Source organism: Stomoxys calcitrans, chromosome 5, assembly GCF_963082655.1.
Source record: "Stomoxys calcitrans chromosome 5, idStoCalc2.1, whole genome shotgun sequence".
NCBI lineage: Eukaryota > Metazoa > Arthropoda > Insecta > Diptera > Muscidae > Stomoxys > Stomoxys calcitrans.
Window position 1 is genome coordinate 93,073,431 of NC_081556.1, and position 24,135 is coordinate 93,097,565.

Here is a 24,135-nt window from a genome sequence, read left to right on the forward strand (position 1 = left end):
CTAACCACGTCTGTTTTCTCTAACTCTAGACGCTGACTGCAAACTCTTTGATTGAGTTTAGATTTTAACGATTTTGATAGGGATGTTTTGTGCTGGCGGCGGCTGTTTCACGTTACAAGCCGACGGCTAAAACCCACAAAAACGTTTTCTCAATCGTTTTTCTACTGTGTGACTGTGAGATCTGCAATTTATTTTTCTTGTGAAAAAATTTTGTTAAATTTTAATTTATAATTGATGCCGGGGATAAAACGTAAGATATCGAATATCTAAGTGACTCTTTTTAATGTAAGTATATTTTTTTAAGTGCAAAAGTGTTTTTTAAGCTGTAATACATTAGTGAAAATTTTTACGATATGTATGTATTTTTTGTACTGTCTGTCTGTCGGCTTGATGCCGCAAAAATAATGTGTAGACACTTTCTTGCAAGTGTAAAAAAGTACTAAACGTGTTATATTTTTCGTCGCAGATTTTTCTTTTATGAAAGCGGAAGACTTTTTGTCCGAAAATGTCTATACCGCCATATATGATTCCTCCCAATGCTTGGGCGGCACAGTTGATGGCTCAGCAGCAGGCACAGGCCTATGCTGCGGCAGCTCAAGCCCAACAGGCCCACCTTCATGCGCATCAAATGGCTAATCAAATACAGCAAATACCACCACCGGGCGCTCCATTACCACCTCCAACACAAGTGGGAATGGCGCCTCAGGTCGGGCAGCCACAGCTTGGTCAAATACCTACACCAAAGCCTGAGCTGACAGAAGAAAAGCTTCTTGAGAAATCAATGAAATGGCAGCAACTACAATCGAAACGTTTTGCAGAAAAACGCAAATTTGGTTTTGTAGATGCTCAGAAAGAGGATATGCCGCCAGAGCATATAAGAAAAATTATCAGAGATCATGGTGACATGACATCTCGAAAATATCGCCATGATAAACGTGTTTATTTGGGAGCCTTAAAATATATGCCACATGCGGTATTGAAACTTTTAGAGAACATGCCAATGCCTTGGGAACAAATAAGAGACGTTCAAGTTCTCTATCATATTACGGGTGCCATTACTTTTGTTAACGAGATCCCCTGGGTAATAGAGCCGGTTTATATAGCCCAATGGGGCACCATGTGGATTATGATGCGGCGTGAAAAACGTGATCGACGACACTTCAAGCGCATGCGATTTCCTCCCTTTGATGACGAAGAACCTCCTTTGGATTATGCTGATAACGTGTTGGATGTTGAACCTTTGGAGGCTATACAAATTGAATTGGACTCAGATGAAGATGCTGCCGTTTGTAAATGGTTTTACGATCATCGGCCTCTGGTTGGTACGCCCTATGTAAATGGGTCGACTTATCGAAAATGGAATTTAACCCTACCGCAATTGGCAACGTTATATCGCTTGGCAAACCAACTTCTTACGGATTTGGTCGATAGTAATTTTTTCTATCTCTTTGATCCAAAGAGTTTCTTTACAGCCAAAGCTTTAAATATGGCAATTCCAGGGGGTCCAAAATTCGAACCTTTGATAAAGGACCACAATGTTGGGTAAGTAGTATGTTTTTTAAAAATTCTATTTTAGTTTTAGCTGTAAGTTATATATGATTGTTTTTTTATCGAACAAAATATGAATTTTATCTGCTTCCCAAATATTACAAAGTTATTCATTTTAATAAATAGTTGTATGTCTGGAACGGCGTTTTTGGTTCAAACTTAGCATTCAGAAAGAGCCTAACATGTGATAACTTTATCCTTAAGATATCCTTGGTTTTAAACGATCAATTTGGTTCATTTTAATATTCAATTTGTATACGGTTTCAGTATATATGTATTATTTTTTGATTTTTTCAAATTATATAAATTTATAATAATTATTTATATAAGTTGTTAAATTGTGTTAAGTTTCAATTTCAAACAACACAGCCTACTTGGGCTCGGTTTGATTAAATAAATAAGTAAAAAAACTAAACTATTTTGAATTAATGTTAATAAATGTATAAATTTTTGTTTTAACTTCTTTTAGTGACGAAGATTGGAATGAGTTTAACGATATCAACAAAGTAATAATTCGCCAACCAATACGTACCGAATACAGGATTGCTTTTCCTTATTTATACAACAATATGCCTCATTTCGTACATCTTTCTTGGTAAGTTCTTTTTTTAATTATTTATTCCTTATAATATGATAATGTATATATAGCTTTAATCTGTATGTAGATATATATCTGCTTGCATTGCCTTGGCAATTAGGAAAGTTAAGGTTTGGAGAGGGGAAAGAGGGAGTAGTGTTTATTGATATTCGTCTTAAATTTCTGAACGTCAATGTCGGTGGGAAAAACATTAGCCGGAAGTCGATTGCACATACTATTGATTTCGGCGAAATATGAATTTTCTCGGTAATGCATGGTTCGGTTGACTGGCTTATCAATTACAAACGGGTGTGAGTTCCTGGCAATTCTTGTATTGCTGGTGAACAAACTAACGTCAGCGATAAGAAGACGAATATTCCTGGAACACACGCCATGAAAATAACGATAGAGCAATACAACACTACCCATATTCCTACGATGTTCAAGAGAAGCAATAGAGTTGGATGCCCTACTGTCCCCAATTAACACCATCGCTCTCCGTTGAACCCGGTCATGTAGCTCCAAGGATGATTTTGGAGCTCCTGCCCATATATGAGAGTTATATTCCATCCTCGGCCTGATGTACGTAGTATAGATATTGAGAAGATCAGAAGAGGTGAAATATTTCCGCTTAAGAAAGCCCAAACACTTGAATTCTTCTTTCGACACTTCGAATACGTGTTTTGACTAACGGACATCACATTGTTTCCTCATGCCAAGAACATCAAGAGCATCTGACTGTTCAATATCTATGGTTGGTTAGGTCATGTCAGAATGGATGAAGAAGCTCCAGCAAAGACGGTGGTACACGCAAACCGGGAAGACCAAAAGCCCGGTGGAAAGATCAAGTTGTGGGAGACACCTCGAAAATTAATGTCAGAGATTTTAGAATGAGCGCAGAAGATCGAGGCGCTTGGAACGCTATTCTACGTTCGGCTAGTGGAACAAATATTCTGTCATAGCCAATTAAAGTAAGAAAAGCCTATGGTCCGAATGAATACGAATGACACAGACTACTGTCATTCCATCCCTCTTTCCATGCATTTTTACTTCGTTCATATTTTCTGCCACCGGGTCTTTCCTTCCTTCATCCTTCCTACTATCCATTCTTGCATACATCCATTCTTTATACAATCGATCCAACCTTCGTTCACTCCATCCATTCTTCCTTCAATCAATTCATACTACATTCCATCCTTCCTTCCATTTTTCCATCTTTCCTTCCCTCCATTTGCCTTTTGATAAAAATTGTAAAAATAAAATTATGAAGTTAATAAAAAAAAGGTTGAAAATTATGTCGGCATATCGGTTGGCTTATGCCATGCAATTTCTCGGAAATTTTGGTCATGAAATGTGAGTTTAAAAATGACAAAATTTAAAAAAAAATCCGTCACATCGCAATTGCTTAGGAAATGGTGAACAATACAATCTCGTGGCTGCCGATACGTACCGGATTGACTCGATATAGTCCTTCCGCCTCAGTGTACAACACACTGGTACAAATACAACAACAGAAAAAAAGGTATACATAAACTTTGTATTCCTTCGTCTATTTTGCGCTTTTTCGTAACCAAAAGATAATTTTTCTCAACAGTCGTTTTGTTAATTATTTTAAAATTGGCCAAATGCAACAAATTTCCAAACTCCGTTCACTTCGTAATTCTAGCCTTCTCCATTCGGTGTAGGTGAAGATTAGCTTTTTCGTATAATATTGTACCAAAATTTACGATTTTCGAAAAATATATATTTCTTTATCCGATATGATATGATAACGCAACTATAGTTGCGCGACCTATGCACCGTGTAACAATCTCACCAGATTCGGCTACCAGCGACTACTATTACATGCAAACCTGAAAAAATGCACCAAGGAAAGAGATTTACCACAATGGCGGGTTGATTGCTAGAACTGAAGCTTATTTTGGGAACAGAGATAAATCGTTTTACAAAAAATATACTGAAATGTTAAAGAAACGCTGGAAGTTTGCAGATGGTGGCAGATTAAATATTACTTTTCACGATTTACTCGATAAGTTGTAAAATTAAGAAGACATGAAATCATATCACTGTTTGCACGCAATACATTCAATGTGCCATTCAAAAGCTGTCTGAATATTAGAAGTCTCATTTTAGGTTAGGTTAAAGGCATAGAAACAAAAGAAATAGGACAGAAGAGAGAAACGAAAGCCTTTGGAAAAATATGCATAAAAACGCCCCGACAGTTATTCCAGATCCTTGCAGAATTCCAAATTCCCTCGGGTTCGGGAAATTGTAGATAACTCTGTGAATAGTAGATTTGTTCACCCATAAACCTACGCCTTCTCCCCGTCATCGCAGATGCTCATCCGTCTACAAGTTCTCCTTATCCCGACAGACCTTGCAGAAATCCTCAACTTCCCGAGCCCATCACCATGTCAGCGAACTGTCATTGCAGTGGTCGGTAAGGACTCCCACCAAAAATCCTAGATCACGCTGCCCCAGCTTGAGAACAATCGACGTTCTCGTTCCGGAGAACCTTGACCGCAGGGCCATCGCAACGCTGCAGCTTATAACGCCGGCCCATGCCGAGTCAGCACGTTCGTCGTTGTAGGAATCCACCATCCCCAACAGCCAACTCAAAGGTGGTTTCACCGTCGCCATCGCACTCCCCGAGTTCATCCGCGGCCCAAACCTGGCCAGCTCGTCAGCCGCTTTGTTACCCGCCAAACTTTGATGGCCCGGAACCCATCACAGGTTGACACCCGCCCCTAAACGTCCGAGAAGCTCTTTGCATCACCCGATAAGCCTCGACCTCACGCGACCCGTCTGAATATCCATATAAATCGTAACTTTTTTGAGAGGGCAACCGCTTCTAACTCAGGATCACATTCAAGGCCCTGAGTATCGCAAAAACTTATGCCTGAAAGATACTATACCCATCCAGATGTTTATGTGACATCCTTATTCCAAGGAATTAAAAAAAACCCCTTCCTAGGTGTCCTTTCCTGCTTGGACCCATCCGTGTAAATAGAGGGGCCCAAGAATGGCGGGACGCCCCCAGACCAAAGATTCCTCCCCTGAAAGACAATCTCCAGGTCGCTAACGAAGAAAGATCTGCCCGGCACATAGTTCGTACCACACCAACAGCCTTCCGCAGAGCATACGAATGCTCGAAATCCGAAGAGCGCCAAGTTTCTGACTCTTTCAGTTTTAGGGCAGTCTTCAACGCAGCGCACTTTACGTGCAAGTGCAAATGTTTCAGATCAAGTATCGCATTCAGCGCTGCTGTAGGAGCACTTCTCCTCGCACCGGATAATAGCACCGCCGCAATACCCTGCACCTTCTCGAACATGGCGCCATGACACACCTCGAGATTGAGACTTCCGAGAACGATCCACTGGATTGACACTCCTGTGGTTCGGCCATTCCCTGATGTAGCACCGGGCTCTCGAGGTGTGTTGTTGTTGTTGTAGCAGTTTATTGTATTCTATCTTTCGTCTGCTTGATTCTGTTGAGTGTCGAGACCAAGGAACTCCGCGACTAAGATGGGGTGCGTCCACAGGGATCTGGGTCTGAGTCTAGTGGGTCTGGCCGGGTAGTTAAACAGGTGACGTGTATCGTGCGGTCCCTGGTTACAATCAGGACATACATCTTGCACGTCGGCATCAATCCTAGCTCTGTGGGAATTGAGGCGGCGGCTTCTGCCGGAACGTAATTGAGCCAGAACTACTCTGGTTTGCCGGGGGAGGTCGATTTCATCAGACGTTTTCGTCCATTGCGATACCACAAGAACAGGTACCCCAACGGTAGGAACTAGTTTCTTTGGGAGATTAATGGCTTGAAGGTCACTAGATGAAGGAATTGATATACTTAGATTCCATAGCAAATCCCATGTGTGTTCTTAGCTTATCAACCAGAGACAAGCAAACTGGGAACTATGAGCCTGCAGACGGTAAGCTTAGTGAATACGATGGCGTTGCTAATGGGCCCTAACCAAGCACCTGAAACGTCCACCAATGGTGTGTTTTGCTGTGTCCATACCGCTTGTGTGTCTGGCAATTTCTTTTCTGTAATTAATAAAAAAACCTTTCATTCTATTTATATTCATTCTCATGGTCAAATAGCTCGTATCTTTCGCCTTTGGAACACTTTTCGGCCCATGTGTTATGTTATAGAAGAAAAACTAACATATCTATCACTTTGAAATACTGAGCAAAATTGAAGAGCTAAAATTTTGATCTGGCAAATAAAGTGAAATATAAAAAAATCCTTATAAGAAAATTACTACCAATTTTATAGTTAACCAAAAAAACTTACATATGCATATTATCTAGGAGATTTGTTGTCGCAAGCGTTTAATTTGAAAATTTATCATTTTATGCTGCTGGACAAATCAAACATTTGTTAACACATGTATTTTGCATAATTGTAGCGCTTACATAACTTAACAATTGGTAAAGACAATTCGTATTATAAATTTTTCAGGTACCATACTCCCAATGTAGTTTACATAAAAACAGAAGATCCTGATCTGCCGGCCTTTTATTTTGATCCCCTTATCAATCCTATATCCCATCGTCACGCCAATGTAGTCAAAGTTGCAGAACCTCTGCCGGATGATGATGAAGATTTCTCCTTACCCGAAGAAGTACAGCCCTTCCTGCAGGATACACCTTTATACACAGACAACACAGCCAATGGCATTTCTCTACTGTGGGCACCAAGACCATTTAATTTACGTTCGGGCCGTTGTCGCAGAGCTATTGATATTCCTCTGGTAAAAAGTTGGTACAAAGAGCATTGTCCTCCCGGACATCCAGTAAAAGTGCGTGTCAGTTATCAAAAACTTCTAAAGTATTACGTTTTGAATGCTTTAAAGCACCGCAGACCGAAACCACAAAGAAAACGGTAAGGGTAAATTCGTTGTGTCAGTTTTCAAATTCATATTGTATATGCATCCTTTATACTTAGGTATCTGTTTCGTTCATTTAAATCTACGAAATTCTTTCAAACCACTACTTTGGACTGGGTTGAGGCTGGTCTTCAAGTGTGCCGTCAGGGTTATAATATGCTGAACCTTTTGATTCATCGTAAGAATCTGAATTACCTTCATTTGGATTACAATTTCAATTTGAAGCCGGTGAAAACCTTAACCACCAAAGAGCGAAAGAAAAGTCGGTTTGGCAATGGTAAGTTAGTAATATCTCGAGTGTATGTACATATTGTATGATTTTTCGTCTGCTACAGCTTTTCACTTGTGCCGAGAAATTCTACGCCTCACCAAACTTATCATTGATTCACATGTCCAGTATCGTCTTAATAACGTGGATGCTTTCCAATTGGCTGATGGTTTGCAATATATATTTGCTCATGTGGGACAACTGACGGGCATGTATCGTTACAAGTACAAGCTAATGAGGCAAATAAGAATGTGCAAGGATTTAAAGCATTTGATATACTATCGCTTTAATACGGTAATAGATTTGATAATCTGCAATGGGGGAAAGTAGGAACAAATTGGAATTTTTTCCTTTTTCTTTTCAGGGTCCCGTAGGCAAAGGCCCAGGTTGTGGTTTTTGGGCCCCAGGATGGCGTGTGTGGTTGTTCTTCATGCGTGGCATTACTCCTTTGCTAGAGCGTTGGTTGGGCAATTTGCTTTCCCGACAGTTTGAAGGCCGCCATTCAAAGGGCGTGGCCAAAACGGTTACAAAACAACGTGTTGAATCCCACTTCGATTTAGAATTGCGAGCTTCTGTTATGCATGATATAGTGGACATGATGCCTGAGGGTATTAAGCAAAATAAGGCCAGAACAATTTTGCAGCATTTGTCTGAAGCTTGGCGTTGCTGGAAAGCCAATATTCCTTGGAAAGTTCCAGGTTTGCCTATACCCATAGAAAATATGATATTGCGATATGTTAAAATGAAAGCTGACTGGTGGACCAATACTGCCCATTATAATCGTGAACGTATAAGACGTGGTGCCACGGTCGATAAAACTGTGTGTAAGAAGAATTTGGGTCGATTAACTCGCCTGTATCTTAAGGCCGAGCAAGAACGCCAGCATAATTATCTAAAAGATGGTCCTTATATATCACCCGAAGAGGCAGTGGCTATTTACACAACTACCGTGCATTGGCTTGAATCAAGGAGATTTGGTCCCATACCATTTCCCCCTCTGTCCTATAAGCATGACACTAAACTTTTAATTTTGGCCCTGGAACGTCTTAAAGAAGCCTACAGTGTTAAATCCCGCTTAAATCAAAGCCAACGTGAAGAATTGGGCCTGATTGAACAGGCCTATGATAATCCCCACGAAGCTCTGTCACGTATTAAGAGACACTTGCTTACACAGCGCGCTTTCAAAGAGGTTGGCATTGAGTTCATGGATCTCTACAGTCACTTAATACCTGTCTACGATGTGGAGCCTTTAGAAAAAATCACAGACGCTTACCTAGATCAATATCTTTGGTATGAGGCAGACAAAAGAAGGCTGTTTCCGCCATGGATTAAACCTAGTGATACAGAACCACCACCATTATTGGCCTATAAGTGGTGTCAAGGTAAGATATTCTTAGGAAAAATAAAGTGTGAAATTAATGGAAAAGTTATAACCATGCCTACTCTTCGTGTGATTTGAAGCAAGGTGATTTGTATTTGAAATCCCCTTGTTGCAAACCTCACGCTGATTGGGTGTTCTCAACAGCGAAGTGGAAATATACCAAAGTGAAAATACAAAAACAATAAATAAACAAATAATTCAGCAAGAATCTTATGCAAATTCTAATGAGGTCGTCTTTATTCAGGAATTAACAATTTACAAGATGTTTGGGATGTCGGCGAGGGAGAATGCAACGTTCTGCTGGAGTCCCGCTTTGAAAAGCTTTATGAAAAAATTGATCTTACCCTACTCAATCGTTTGCTGCGTCTCATTGTGGATCACAATATTGCAGATTATATGACGGCAAAGAATAATGTGGTCATCAATTACAAAGACATGAATCACACAAACAGTTATGGCATTATACGCGGCCTTCAATTTTCATCGTTTATAACTCAATACTATGGATTGGTGTTAGACCTGCTCGTTTTGGGTCTTCATCGTGCTAGTGAAATGGCTGGTCCACCACAAATGCCAAACGATTTCCTTACCTTTCAAGATACACCCACAGAGACGGCTCATCCCATTCGTTTGTATTGTCGTTATGTTGATCGCATACACTTATTCTTTAGATTCACAGCTGAGGAAGCTAGGGATTTAATACAGCGTTATCTGACCGAACATCCCGATCCAAACAACGAGAACATTGTTGGCTATAACAACAAAAAATGTTGGCCCAGAGATGCTCGCATGCGCTTAATGAAGCACGATGTAAACTTGTAGGTTTCTTTGCAACAGGAAAATTCTCATGATAAGATACAATTAATGTTTGGAAATTTTTGCAGAGGTCGTGCTGTCTTTTGGGACATTAAAAATCGTCTTCCACGCTCTGTAACTACAATCAATTGGGAAAATACATTTGTTTCAGTATACTCCAAGGATAATCCGAATCTGTTGTTCAATATGTGCGGTTTTGAATGCAGAATATTGCCCAAGGTTCCTTTTAAATATAGACTTGCAAAAGAATCGATGTTTTACCCATATGATTTTCTTTTAGTGTCGCACTCAAAACGAGGAATTCACTCACCGTGATGGTGTTTGGAATTTACAAAATGAGGTCACTAAAGAACGTACAGCCCAATGTTTTCTGCGTGTAGATGATGAGTCTCTGGGACGTTTCCACAATCGTGTTAGACAAATTTTAATGGCATCAGGTTCTACAACCTTTACTAAGGTAAGTACTGCACAAGGGAAATGTAAAAATTATGAATTATGTTGAAAATCAGGTTCGAGAATCTTAAGTTTGCCTTTAATTGAACGACCCAAGGCGGATAAGGTAAGACATAAACATGTTATAACACAAAATCAATTAAAACATTCTGGCCTAAAATATTAATAAAAAGTAAAAAATAGAACCTTTTACATTTAAATAAATTATTTTTTAGAAAAAAATTATCAGAAAACAACAGCAAATACAAAAAAATTATAAAAAAGTGTTTAAAAAGCAACTTGATTTTTTTAACAACATTTCTGCACAAAAAATTTAAAAACGATTTAAAAATTTAGGATCTACTATCAGGTATCCCATAACGGAATGTAACTAAATGATTCAACACAAGATTTTATGACATCGACATTCATATGACCAGTTTGCTGTTACCAAATTTCCTCGTGAACATTCCTTTAAGATACAGGGGCACACTGAGTGCTGTCCGATTCAAGCTTAGGCTCAACGATGAGAGCTCGCACCTCTATGGGTAGAAGTTTTAACATGGCATGGTAGCTCACAAATGACGCCAGGATTAGGAGGTGATTGTTAGGTTAAAGGACACCCGTCTGGCAACCACAGTTCCCATTCGCTTCACTCGGAGACCTCTGGTACATTGTATTCTTCCTAGAAAGAAAACCATTAGAAAAATATAAATAAAAACTAGAAAGAAAAAGTTTCACCGACTAGAGGGCCGCCCGTCAGCCATTCCAGATCCTTGCAGAATTCAAGAATGACTCCGGGGTCGAGAGACTATAGAGAGCTCAGTGAAAAGAAGAGGTGTTCACTCCTAATCCTACACCTTTTCCCCGTCATCGCGGTGCACTGGCACAGCGAATGCGTAAACGTCTCCAACTCCTCTTCATCCCCACAGACTCTGCAGAAACCCCCGAGCCTATCGCTATGTCAGCGACCTGACATTGCAGTGGTCGGTAAGGACTTCCACCAACAATCAAAGGTCGCGCTGTCCCAGCTTGAGAACAATCGACGTCCCCGTTCTGGAGAACCATGGCCGCAAGGCCTTGGCAACCCCATAGTATACAACGCCAGCCCACTCTGAGGATTGCGAAAACCTCTGCCTGAAAGACACTGCACCCATCCAGAATTCTATATGACCCCCTAATTCCTAGGAACTCAATAAAAACCCCTGTCCCGATGCCCCCATCCAGGTTGGATCCATCCGTGTAGACAGGGGAACCCAAGAATGGCGGTCCGCTCTCAGACCAAAGCTCCCTCCCTGGGAAGACAACCCCCAGGTCGCCATCGAAGAAACTCCGACGGGCCGCCAATGTCACGTAGTCGTCCCACGCCAGCAGCCTTCTGCAAAACAAACGAATGTCCCAAATCCAAAGAGCGCCATTTCCCTGACTTCCCGAATCTGAGAGCAGTCTTCAACTCCGCGCTTTAATCGTACAAGTGCAAAGGTATCAGATCAAGTATCACAATCACCGCTGCTCTCGGAGCACTCCTCCTGGCCCCTCATATAAGCACCGCTGCAATACCCAGCACCTTCTCGAACATACCGTGAATATAAACCTTCTCGAGAGCCCGGTGCGACACCGGGCACCCTATCGGCTGATCCATAGCAGTGTAAAACCAGTGGACCACCGAGAAGCGACATGAGTAAAGCGCATTCAGCCCCCGATTGACTCTCTCCTCACCGTTCCAGTTCAATTACTGGTCAAGAATAACACACAGGTATTTTGCCTCCAGAGAGAGCGACAACTCCACGCACTCCATCAAGAACCGGTCCCCTGAACTCACCATATCTCCTTCTAGTCAACAACGCCAGCTCTGTCTTCCTGAGTTTATGCCAAGCCCATTGCCCCTTGCCCATCCCGGCAGCTTCCTAAGCGCGTCCTAAAGGAGAAAGCGACAGTAGAGGAGAAAGAGACAGTAGGGAGAAAGCGACCGCTGCTCAAAATACTCAACCACTAGTACTCTTTCCTGCTCGAAGGGCCTAAGAATCCCATTGACAACTAAGATCCACTAGCCCTCCCTGACGACGTGAGATTCCCTGTTAGTCCTCCTGGTAACAGATACATTGAGTGTTCTGATAGCACTCTCGTTACCCATTTGTACGAGAGTATCTTATCGTACAAATGGGTATCCCATTGTAGCGATGAAGAGGATACCTTTGAACTTATATACAGCCCGTTTGAGGTCGAAAAAGAAGGAACCTGACTAAAGAATAGTAAGACAACAGGAGCCTGATGAGCTATTTTAGGCAGAAGGTGTATGTATCAATTTTTCGTACAATATGACTAGAAGAACGCATTCGATTATAGGTAACTTAGCATTCGATAACGACAGGTTCCTCCTCGTGTGCTAGGGTATAACTTGCGACGGAAGGGTCCGTTTCGGAACATTTTTATTCGCAATGACTAGAGTAGAGAAAAGGGAGTTAGTTTCAGTTTACACAATCTGTTTATTAAGCTAAAGGGGTTTATTCATCTTTAGGGGTTTTTGCCGACCCCAGGAACGTTACGCAGAGGTACCAGATCAAGATGAACTAGGACGGGGTTTTTCGATTAAAAACCACACTTGGAACCAAAGGTGTGTCGTGACGTACCACGGCTGGGCGACGGGGTAAAGAAGAACACGGACGCCCCCTTTAGCACTAGGTTATGAAAGGACTGCGGTGGTGTTATACAGTACGGTGTCTCGCGGAATGAATACACATAATGATATCCAGGCTTAACATACGAACTTAGGTTCACGGTATGTAGCGGAAGCTGGCGGTTGAGGGCGTATGTTCATTATCATCGCTGGCTGACCAAAACGTTGCAACGCACAACAGAGCTCTTTGCCTATTCAACAAGCAAAAGCGTGCACGCTCACGAGAAGCCTGCAGAAGTTGCAGCGAAACTTAATCTGGGTAACAACATAGCAAATGCTCAGATATGACAAAACGATTAACATACATAAAATAAAAACAAAAATTTTCTACTTACTGAATTTATCACATTTTTAATTTCTTGTCATTTGTGTGCTAAGTTGTTCTTATATGTTATAAAAGTTCCTTGTGTCGTTTCAAGAGGCAAATAATAGAACCGGTAATCAAAAAACTTATTGTAGATTTGCAATAGGTTTATTTGACAGATTTCCTTTATAGAACTGTCAAATAACCCCGTTTTTTTAACCAAATATCTTGGCCAAGTATTAAACTACAGCTGAACTTTTACAGATTGTCAACAAGTGGAACACCGCATTGATCGGCCTTATGACATATTTCCGGGAGGCTGTTGTCAATACGCAGGAATTATTGGATTTGTTGGTGAAATGTGAAAATAAAATACAAACACGTATAAAGATTGGTTTGAACTCTAAAATGCCTTCGCGTTTTCCACCTGTCGTGTTCTATACACCCAAAGAATTAGGTGGACTTGGAATGTTGAGTATGGGTCACGTTTTAATACCTCAATCGGATTTACGTTGGTCCAAGCAGACCGATGTGGGCATTACTCATTTCAGATCGGGTAAGTTTAAAATTCATTACAACTGATTAAGGATTTTCTTATCGTATAAACTCGTTTTTAGGTATGTCCCATGACGAAGATCAACTTATTCCCAATCTCTATCGATACATTCAGCCTTGGGAGAGTGAATTTATCGACTCGCAACGTGTCTGGGCCGAATATGCCTTGAAACGTCAAGAGGCTAGTACACAAAATAGACGTTTGACTTTGGAGGACTTGGAAGACAGCTGGGATCGTGGCATTCCCCGTATCAATACGCTGTTCCAGAAGGATCGTCATACATTGGCCTATGATAAAGGTTGGCGCATACGCACAGAATTTAAACAGTATCAGGTGCTTAAGCAAAATCCCTTCTGGTGGACTCATCAAAGGCACGATGGTAAATTGTGGAATTTAAATAATTATCGTACAGACATGATACAGGCTCTGGGAGGTGTCGAGGGTATACTTGAGCATACACTCTTCAAGGGTACATATTTCCCCACCTGGGAAGGTCTGTTCTGGGAGAAAGCTTCTGGGTTCGAAGAGTCCATGAAATATAAGAAGTTGACAAATGCCCAAAGATCTGGTTTGAATCAAATTCCCAATCGTCGTTTTACTTTGTGGTGGTCACCTACTATAAACAGAGCCAATGTGTATGTCGGTTTCCAGGTGCAATTGGATTTAACGGGTATCTTCATGCACGGTAAGATTCCCACGCTGAAAATTTCATTAATTCAAATCTTCAGAGCCCATTTATGGCAAAAAATACATGAATCGATTGTAATGGATTTGTGTCAAGTCTTTGATCAGGAGCTGGATGCCCTGGAAATAGAAACAGTGCAAAAAGAAACTATTCATCCGCGTAAATCATATAAAATGAATTCATCGTGTGCCGATATTTTACTTTTCCCCGCTTACAAATGGAATGTCTCGAGACCCTCGTTGCTGGCCGACACTAAGGACACAATGGATAATACAACTACACAGAAATATTGGCTAGATATTCAATTGCGTTGGGGTGACTACGATTCTCATGATGTTGAACGTTATGCTAGAGCAAAGTTCTTAGATTATACTACCGACAACATGTCTATTTATCCATCACCAACCGGTGTCCTCATTTCGATTGATTTGGCATATAATCTTCATTCTGCCTATGGCAATTGGTTTCCTGGAAGCAAGACTTTGATTCAACAGGCCATGGCAAAAATTATGAAAGCCAATCCCGCGTTGTATGTGTTGAGAGAACGCATACGAAAAGCCTTGCAATTGTATTCTTCGGAGCCCACGGAACCCTATCTAAGCTCCCAAAATTATGGTGAGCTGTTCTCAAATCAAATTATCTGGTTCGTGGATGACACAAATGTGTATCGTGTCACCATTCACAAGACATTCGAGGGTAATTTAACAACAAAGCCCATAAACGGTGCAATCTTTATATTTAACCCTCGAACTGGTCAGCTCTTCTTGAAGATCATTCACACCTCAGTATGGGCGGGACAAAAGCGTCTGGGTCAATTGGCCAAATGGAAGACGGCAGAAGAAGTTGCTGCTTTGATTCGATCTCTTCCGGTGGAAGAACAGCCAAAGCAGATTATTGTGACGCGCAAGGGTATGTTGGATCCTTTGGAAGTGCATTTATTAGATTTTCCAAACATCGTCATTAAGGGTTCCGAGCTACAGTTGCCTTTCCAAGCTTGCTTAAAAGTTGAAAAGTTTGGTGATTTGATCCTGAAGGCCACTGAACCACAAATGGTTCTCTTCAATCTATACGACGATTGGTTGAAGACCATATCTTCTTACACCGCTTTCAGCCGTTTGATATTGATTCTTAGAGCACTCCATGTCAATACGGAGAGAACGAAGATTATTTTGAAACCAGATAAGACCACCATTACCGAAGCCCATCACATTTGGCCTACTTTAACTGACGAAGAATGGATTAAAGTGGAAGTACAACTCAAGGATTTAATCCTTGCTGACTATGGTAAAAAGAACAACGTGAATGTGGCCTCTTTGACGCAATCGGAAATTCGTGACATTATTTTGGGTATGGAAATAAGTGCTCCGTCCGCTCAAAGACAACAGATTGCCGAAATTGAGAAACAAACTAAGGAACAAAATCAATTGACTGCTACCACTACAAGGACAACGAATAAACATGGCGATGAAATCATCACCTCCACAACATCAAATTATGAAACGCAAACGTTTAGCTCTAAGACCGAATGGCGTGTTAGGGCCATCTCCGCTACGAATCTGCACCTGAGAACTAATCACATCTATGTGTCCTCCGACGACATTAAGGAAACCGGATACACATATATTCTGCCCAAGAATATTCTGAAAAAATTCGTCACAATATCTGATTTGAGAGCTCAAATTGCTGGCTATTTATATGGTGTGAGTCCGCCAGATAACCCCCAGGTCAAGGAAATACGATGTATTGTGATGCCCCCGCAGTGGGGAACCCATCAAACTATTAATTTACCCAACAGCCTGCCCACACATCAGTATCTCAAAGATATGGAACCTCTGGGATGGATTCATACACAGCCGAATGAATTGCCTCAACTATCGCCTCAGGATATTACCACTCACGCTAAAGTGATGCAAGAGAATTCCACATGGGATGGGGAGAAGACAATAATTATCACGTGCTCCTTCACGCCTGGTTCTTGCTCCCTAACCGCGTATAAGTTGACACCGTCCGGCTTTGAATGGGGCTCGAAAAACACAGACAAAGGCAATAATCCCAAAGGTTACCTACCATCCCACTATGAGAGAGTACAAATGCTGCTGTCTAACAAATTCCTCGGCTTTTTTATGGTTCCCGCCCAGGGTAGTTGGAATTATAACTTTATGGGCGTACGGCATGATCCCAATATGAAATATGAACTTCAACTGGCGAATCCCAAGGAATTTTATCATGAAATTCATAGGCCATCCCACTTCTTACTATTTGCCAATTTGGAAGATGGCGGTGATGGTTCCGGAGCAGATCGTGAAGATGTATATGCGTAATTTCTGGTCGAACATTTTTTTAGAAACAACAGATATACAAATGTAGCTCGTAGCGCTTAAGAGTTTAGTATCTAAACTAGTTTTTATCACTTATGTTTTAAAAAAATTACAAGAAATGTTTTATTTTGAAAAGAATAAAAGACTTTGAGTGAATGATAATTCAATAAAAAACTGAAGTTTAGTGTAGTGTTCGTACGAATGCAATGATGGTTACCGTTTAATAATTTTTGTATCTATATTGGAAAGTCGAACAATAAAAGAAAAAACCTTGATAGAAAAAGTTTAGGTGTTTTAGTGGTCAACTTGGCTAATCCATAGCCTTACGGTGTGACGCAGTTCGAGTCAAGGATGTGATCGACGAACGCTTATGTAGTACTGTGGAACAGTGAAACGGTCGATAGGACAAAGAAACCTATGAGAGATCCAGGTCGTGAGAAGACTTGGCTACTACTGAACGTAAGTAAGAAGATCAGTGTGGCTTTTGGTATCATAACAGGGCACATCGAACTACGAACTCACTTCATAATAGTTGCGGTAAGTGATATCATTTGCGGAAGATGAAGAGACGTTGGAGTTAATTGCCCGGCTTTCGCGACAGGCAGACACCGGCACTTAGTGGTGGCGCAATACCAGTCATGAACCGAATAACGGGCGTGGAATGGAGAACAATAAGGGACTTTGAAAGTAGCAGAGAATTCCTGACTTCGAATTTTTTTTTTTTCGAGGTAACTTTTTAGTTTAGAGCGCATAACAAACCGATTCAGCCTAGGTGTATGCCCAAAAGTGGCATGGGGCGGATTAATTTCCTCTTTCCACTCTCTTTTCAGGGCTCACTAGGCACAGATGTTGAAAGTCCTAACATCACATGACTTGTTACAACGAATAAGAATTATGTTTAATGACAAGTAAGTTTATATTGGAGCTATATCTAAACGGAGCGATTTATCCGATTTTCAATCTCAATTCAGCTTTATCAATCAAGATTCATTTGTGCACAATTTAAAGCGGTTAGCTTTATTCGATCGAAAATTAACATGCTCTTGATGATCGGAAATCGCTAGACAAACATCGAAAGTCAATGCGATCAATCATATGTTGACTTTATAGGGTCTTAATCCAATTTTTAGAGAAGAAATTTAACCCGACTGAATGCTTCAAAAATGCCGGTAGCATTATTGAAGAAATGATCAACGCTGAGAAATTTTGGTGATGTTTACGCGAGTCTCCGAATCCAGGCGTTCAGCGTATAGGTCACGGTGGCCTTCAATAGTGAAGGTAATAAAAAGGAAATGTAAATTCAAGCTCATTGATATGGAACCTCCTTCTTATAGTCGAGTTTAAAAGGCGTGACGCAGTGCGACACCTCTTTGGGGATCGTCAGATCGCCATTTCTGTAATTAGATTAATCCTTAAATCTCTTCAACTCTTCTTTCCTTCAATGCATATCCTTACCATGTCATCCGTAGACGGAGTAAAGATGGTGTACTTCGCATTGTTCAACCCAGAGACCCAATTTCTCACGATCGTAGGGCTCCTGAATCAAATCGATGTTTAGTTCACTCGAGGCAGTCACAGAGTGATGTATATTATTCTGCACTACTCTTAGCGTCCTCGTTCGAATCCGTCTTTGACTGCGGGAGCCAGATATAGCAGAACTGACATCCAACCCTTAGTCTGCACTCTATCCGTTCCGAACCTTGCCAATAGATGCCTTCAGAATCAGACCACTGCTCTCTGCACAGGGTTTTGTGGAAAGTTCTTTCCACCTGTCTGAGTAGAGCCCGACGTTCTGCTTGGCCAGCAGGTCCAACTCAATACCTTCAGCCGGGATCCACACTGTAGCCAATGTCCAAACAGGTAAGTCAGCCATCGATACAGCACAAGCTTCGTTCCTGGCCAGGAGGACCCAGTATTCTCAATTGCCCAGCACAAGAAATCATTGGATTTTTCGCTGGCATAATCGATTGCCTTGAGTCCATCCTTCTAATGGTTCCCATCAATAATTATATCGTCGTTGCTGCACCCATTTGAAAGCATCAGCCTGACTTGCTCGTTTTCCAACTGCTTCCAGTGGGTTGGGATGACCTCATGGTCAGCTTTCGAACTGTCCACAATGGCCAATCTTTGGCTCGAAGTAGCTGTCTGCCCTTCCCCAGCCTGTCAACCAACAGGTACGGAACGTGTTTTGGGCGTCTTCTTTGTAGCAACATCTCCAGTGGGAATCTTGACACCTTAAGTGCCCCTTCCGCCCGACACCTGCCGGGCAATCGGTGTGGCATCTGTCACTCCTCCAGGGACCTCCTTCTTTGGTTGATCTAATTCTCTTCGCAGGAGTCTGTGGCGAAATAGCTTCTGATAGAAGCAGCCTGCCGCGAGGCAGAAGGTCCTTTGAAAAGAGGCAGAGGACACCACCATGCCGAGAAAGTTGGGCAGTCCCCGGCATGCTGCCAGACACCCCCTCACTTAACACAGCATCTACTGATGTTACTGCGACTGGTCCAGGATCATTGGCTGCAGCATGGGCGCCACCTCTATGCATGTGGTTGATGAGCCCTTTATCAGACGAGTCATCGCAATCTGCCTCCTTCGATGCCACCAGTGGGGGAGAGTTCCAAAATTCTAGCCATCGCTCTGCGTCGTGGGCCACGGAACAGCCACCGCCTATTGTCCACAGAGAGTTTGCCCAGCAAGCTCGACTTCTTTTCAACGCTTAGACGCTTCCTCTCGTGACGAAAAAGCGTTCTCCAGTTGAGCATGATGAGTTCTCTTTCCCTCTAGGCATACCTTGCTTTCTTGGCCTTCGGTTGGCGGGGTATTCTCACTGGACGCAGGCTCCGGTTGGCCCGGAGCCTCCAACGTCAGATCGCTGGATGGCCTCCTCGTTGGTTTCCGACTCATTGCGATGGCGCATGTGCCGACGCCTTGTCGTGTGTTGGTTTAGACGGAGAGGGCTCCTGATATGTTTGTTGATTTGGCCCCTCCAAGAGCCGGCGCTAGAATTACTGTGGTCGCCAGATCCTCGTCAGACAAGGTTAGGTCTGCCTTCAAACCAGCAGGAACACTCTCTGAGTCCAATATAAGACTCATCATTCGCCATCTCTCTAAGACGTCTTTCTAACTTGCTGTATTGCGCGGCTAGCCCTATTCTCAAGGTCCTCTATCACGGGTGACCTCTCTCCTCGCGTCTCACTTATTGCGAGATCCACTGAAGTCGGATGCACATTGTATAACGGACGAATTGTGGACTGGGTAGGAAGTGAGCCATCAAAATTGTCCACAGCGTACGGACTAGTCGGGCGTACAGAAACTACCTTGGTGGTCTCAAAGTTCCTTGCCCCCGATCAACCGTTTATAATCGGTGTTGTTGCTGTCATTTTTGTTGGTTTTGTTGTTATTATTGTCTTCATTTATGTTTGTCCCAAGAATGTAGAGGAAAGGCAGTCCACCGCAGCATAGCCCCATGTACTGCGGCAAGATCATGACAGAAAATCCGTCTTTTACTTGCTGAGGCCAGGTCATGTTGTCAGAATGGATTAAGAAGCTCCAGCAAAGAAGTTTTTTGAAGGCAAACACGGTGGTACACGCAAACCGGGAAGACCAAAAGCCCAATGGAAAGATCAAGTGGTGGGAGACACCTCGAAGCTTGGTGTCAGATTTTAGAATGAGCGCAGAAGATCGAGGCGCCTGGAACCCTATTCAACGTTCGGCTAGTGGAACAAATATTATGTCATTAAAGTAAGTAAGTAAGACAAATTTCTGGATGGTAATTTGCTGTGAAAAGAGTTATATCCAAATACATTGTGAAGAGCTGGGTTTTCTGACCCCAATTTGTTAAAAATATTCATCTCAATTATAATTTGGTTTGAATCACAAACTACAAATATTTCAAAAAATATGATTTTTAATTAAAAAAACATATTTATTTTCGTTGTAAAGTTTGATTATTCGATAATACAATTGGTGGTTTATTTGATGCTTATGTATGCTGTATTACCTCATTTGCTTGTTACTTGTTGGGTGTTTGTGGTTTCCCTTAACAACAGATTTGTTTATTTGTTTATGTTTGCAAAATATCCTGTTTGTAAGGACGTAATTTTGAGTTACAATAAAAATGTAGGTACATATACACCATTAGCGCTATCTGATTTCTTTGGTTTTGGACTATCTTTTTAAGGCGTTTTCGGTTTTTGTTTTAATATGATTATCGTTTTAAACAAACTAAAATATTTAATTGTTAAAAAACAACAACATTGGGTGGATGATGATAAGTTTAAGAGCACTTCCATAGCAATATGGCCAAATTGCCGGCGAAAAACAAATAGAGTATATTTTTTGTCTCATAAGTGACTTCGAAGCCAAATCCTTCGCCGACTACAACATGCCAGTAAATGCCGAATTTTTGGTCCATTGTTTCTTTTATGACACGGGCAGCTTGCTAGAATGAACAATGTTAAGGGGGTTGAATGGCGTTTGGATTTACTTAGGTCATATATAAATGCAAGAAGGAGATACTTCAAATAAAATATAATTCTTTTAAGTAAAATTTTGTAAAAATGGAATTGAAAGTAATTATTTTCGTTAAGGGTTGAAAAATTTCTATTTGAGGGTGCTCCGTCTTGTATTTGGCTAGATTTTTCCTATAATAATAACTTACTTCATAATTAGATGCGTACTTCTCGCAAGCAGTTATAGTTAATTCCAATGCCTCGGTGCGCATTTCCTCGTTCATATCCGAGTGCTTGGGAGATAAAAGTTTTAGTATTTTGAATGCAGATTTAATTTAAATTAAAGCCTAGCAAAAGCCAACACATCTCTGACTACATGCTAAGAATTCTCTTAACATCAACTATTCAATCATCATATCCTTAAGAAATTGGCGAACTTTTTTCGATTTTTAGATGTGTCATCCTTTTTTGCTTGAAATATAGTGGACATTCTGTTTGCTTCTTACCTTTACCAAAGGATATACATGAATTATTTTTTTATCGGTTTCCTTTTCCGGGTTCCCGCCATCATCAGCCATTGCGCCCTTCTTTTCAGTGTATTAACTTAACTATCCAAAATTGTTTTTCTTAAAATACAAAATTTCCTTTGGAGATTTTTTTTATTTTACTCGTTGTCTGACAGGCCTTTAGCATTTGCTTGTTATTTCTAAGTGTTCGCTTCGGAGTTTCCAATCCAATTAATTTGCTTCTTTCGTCCTGTATTACTACTGCCGGTAAATGATATTCAACTCTCTTTGACTCCTTGTGCGTGTAAGGGTGCACTTGTATTGTTTGTTAAGACTTATTGTCATCCATTTATACGCTACGAATTATGAGGGTGTTTAGTCTTGCATATGGCTTTGTAACATGTGCTATCATTTTTCGAAAAAAATCAAACACATTCGTTCAAATGTGAAATTATACAGGGACCCAAACTGACAACGCTTTTTGGGCACTAACACCCCCAACTATATTTTCATTTGCAGCTGTTATGCGCAGCTCAAAGTAATCAACGTAGTATTTTCTTTAAAACGCGGCCTAAAATGCAGAAGAATACTTTGCAAATGCAAATTTTGCCCATGAACATTCCACTAAGGAACATGAGTGCAGTCCGATTCAAGTTTTGTTGTTAAATGAATGTAAAAACACCTTTTTATATTACTACTTTTAATTTTGTTAACCTATCGAGTAGACATTGTCATTTAGTATTTCTGTATTTTCATATGAATACATAATTTTCAGTTTGAATAAAACATTTAAACACAATAGGTTATGGGCCTATAGACACGCAAGAATAATTTTTTTCAATCGGTTTTTTTTTTTGTGAACAAAAAAATTTTTGAGAAAAATATGGCCAGCAACCAATTATCAACTCCTTTAGAGCGATTAAAGGGCAAGGAGAATTTTGATGTCTGGAAGAGACAAGCAAAATCATTATTGGTGATAAAAGGATGCTGGAAGGCTGTCAAGGACGCAATGCCCAACACGGAAGTTGACGAAAGAGCTTTAGCAGAAATTACGCTAATGATTGACCCCAATAATTATGGACACATCGCTACAGCAACGACTGCCAAAGCTGCATGGGATGCATTGCTTAAAGCGTATGAAGATACAGGACTAACTCGGAAAGTCGAGCTATTGAAGCAGCTGGTCAATATTAAGTTGAAAGATTATACATCTGTTCAAGACTACGTAAATGAGCTGGTTATCATGGCGATCAAGGTAAACAACGCAGGCCTCAATATAGACGATGAACTAACAGCTTCATTGATGTTAGCTGGATTGAGCGACGATTTTAAACCTTTGGTAATGGCCGTAGAGAATTCTAAAGAAAAATTGACCGTTGATATTGTCAAGAATCTTTTGTTGCAAGACGCAAAGTTCGACCAGACCTGTGAAAAAGATGCTGTTCTTCAAGCCAAATCAAGCAAGAAGACCAAAAAGCAATTCGTCTGCTATAATTGTAACAAGATTGGCCACATCGCTAAAAATTGTCCAAACCGAAATGACTCCAACCAAGTTGTCAAAGGAAATTCTGGTAAGAAGTCTGAACTTTTATTTGCTAGATCTGAATCTGTCCTCTGTGCAAATGCCTTTACCAATGCGAACACGAATGCTTCGTCGTGGTATATAGATAGTGGTGCAAGTAACCACATGATCAATTCTGATGAATATATGTATAACAAGAGGAATGTTGAAGGAAGGAAGGTCATTGTGGCAAATAAAGAAGAACTTCAAGTGAAGTGCGTTGGAGATATAGACTTGGAAGTTAATCAGGGAAAGAAATCGGGCCTTGTGACAATAAAAGATGTGGAATATGTTCCAAATTTATGTGCAAATTTGCTTTCTGTCAGACAAATCACCAGAAATGGTAAAAAAGTCATATTTGAAGGTGATTCGTGTAAAATTGTTGGTGACAGAAAGAATGTTGTGGCTTCTGCGAAGGTAACCAATGATTTATACCGCTTGGAATGTAATACTGGCAGTTCGAATTCAAACGCATTTTCGGTTACTAATGATTTTAATATTTGGCATCGCAGAATGGGACATATTTGCAACACAAATTTAGAAGCAGTAAAAAAGGCAAGTTTTGGAGTTAATTTTTCTATGAAAAATTTGGATCCGTGCACGGTGTGTGTAAAAGGCAAACAGACTCGTAAACCGAATAGAGAAGAAGGCACACGAGCTAAAGAACTCTTGGAGATTATTCATTCTGATGTCGTTGGACCGTTACAAGCTGAATCTTTCTCCGGCAAGCGTTTTATGGTGACATTCGTGGATGATTTCTCTAGAAAAGTTTTTGTGTATCCAATTGCCAGAAAATCAGAAGTGTACTCTAAGTTTGTGGAATTCAAAAATCTAGCGGAAAAACAAACTGGAAAGAAAATCAAAATCCTTCGATCTGATAATGGAGGCGAATATGTGAGTTTAGAGTTTTCTAAATTTTTGAAAGACCATGGAATAATTCACCAAACTACCTGTCCCTATTCGCCTGAACAAAATGGGGTAGCTGAAAGAATGAATCGTACTATAATCGAGAGAGTACGTTGTATGTTAATCGATAGTTGTCTGAATAACCGATTCTGGGCTGAGGCTGCTGTTACTGGAGCATTTTTGATAAATAGAGTTCCGTGTAGAGGATTGGAAAAGTGTCCAGAAGAAATTTGGTCAAACCGTCGTCCCAATTTGAAGTTT

At 40.9% G+C, this 24,135-nt stretch overlaps 2 protein-coding genes and 1 long non-coding RNA gene across 3 annotated transcripts; 1 reads left to right on the forward strand and 2 right to left on the reverse strand.

Annotated features, from left to right (window-relative positions):
- The first annotated feature begins 152 nt into the window (after positions 1-152).
- On the forward strand, positions 153-16,632 carry LOC106091517 (pre-mRNA-processing-splicing factor 8). The gene is made up of 12 exons (XM_013258055.2): positions 153-285; positions 467-1,542; positions 2,018-2,143; positions 6,590-7,012; positions 7,076-7,293; positions 7,352-7,578; positions 7,649-8,666; positions 8,910-9,483; positions 9,550-9,700; positions 9,762-9,938; positions 13,159-13,450; positions 13,512-16,632. The coding sequence occupies exons 2-12, from the start codon at positions 506-508 to the stop codon at positions 16,454-16,456; spliced, it is 7,188 nt and encodes a 2,395-aa protein (XP_013113509.1). The 5' UTR covers positions 153-285; positions 467-505; the 3' UTR covers positions 16,457-16,632.
- Positions 10,201-13,186, reverse strand: LOC106091519 (uncharacterized). The gene is made up of 2 exons (XR_001222013.2): positions 12,926-13,186; positions 10,201-10,598 (listed from the first exon to the last, which is right to left on the reverse strand). It is a non-coding gene; the product is annotated as an uncharacterized LOC106091519 (long non-coding RNA).
- A 3,707-nt stretch (positions 16,633-20,339) lies between the features above and the next one.
- LOC106091516 (dynein axonemal light chain 4) lies at positions 20,340-21,763 on the reverse strand. The gene is made up of 3 exons (XM_013258054.2): positions 21,408-21,763; positions 21,111-21,194; positions 20,340-20,891 (listed from the first exon to the last, which is right to left on the reverse strand). Exons 1-3 carry the CDS (start codon positions 21,477-21,479, stop codon positions 20,727-20,729), a joined length of 321 nt encoding a protein of 106 aa, XP_013113508.1. The 5' UTR covers positions 21,480-21,763; the 3' UTR covers positions 20,340-20,726.
- Between the last annotated feature and the right edge of the window lie 2,372 nt (positions 21,764-24,135).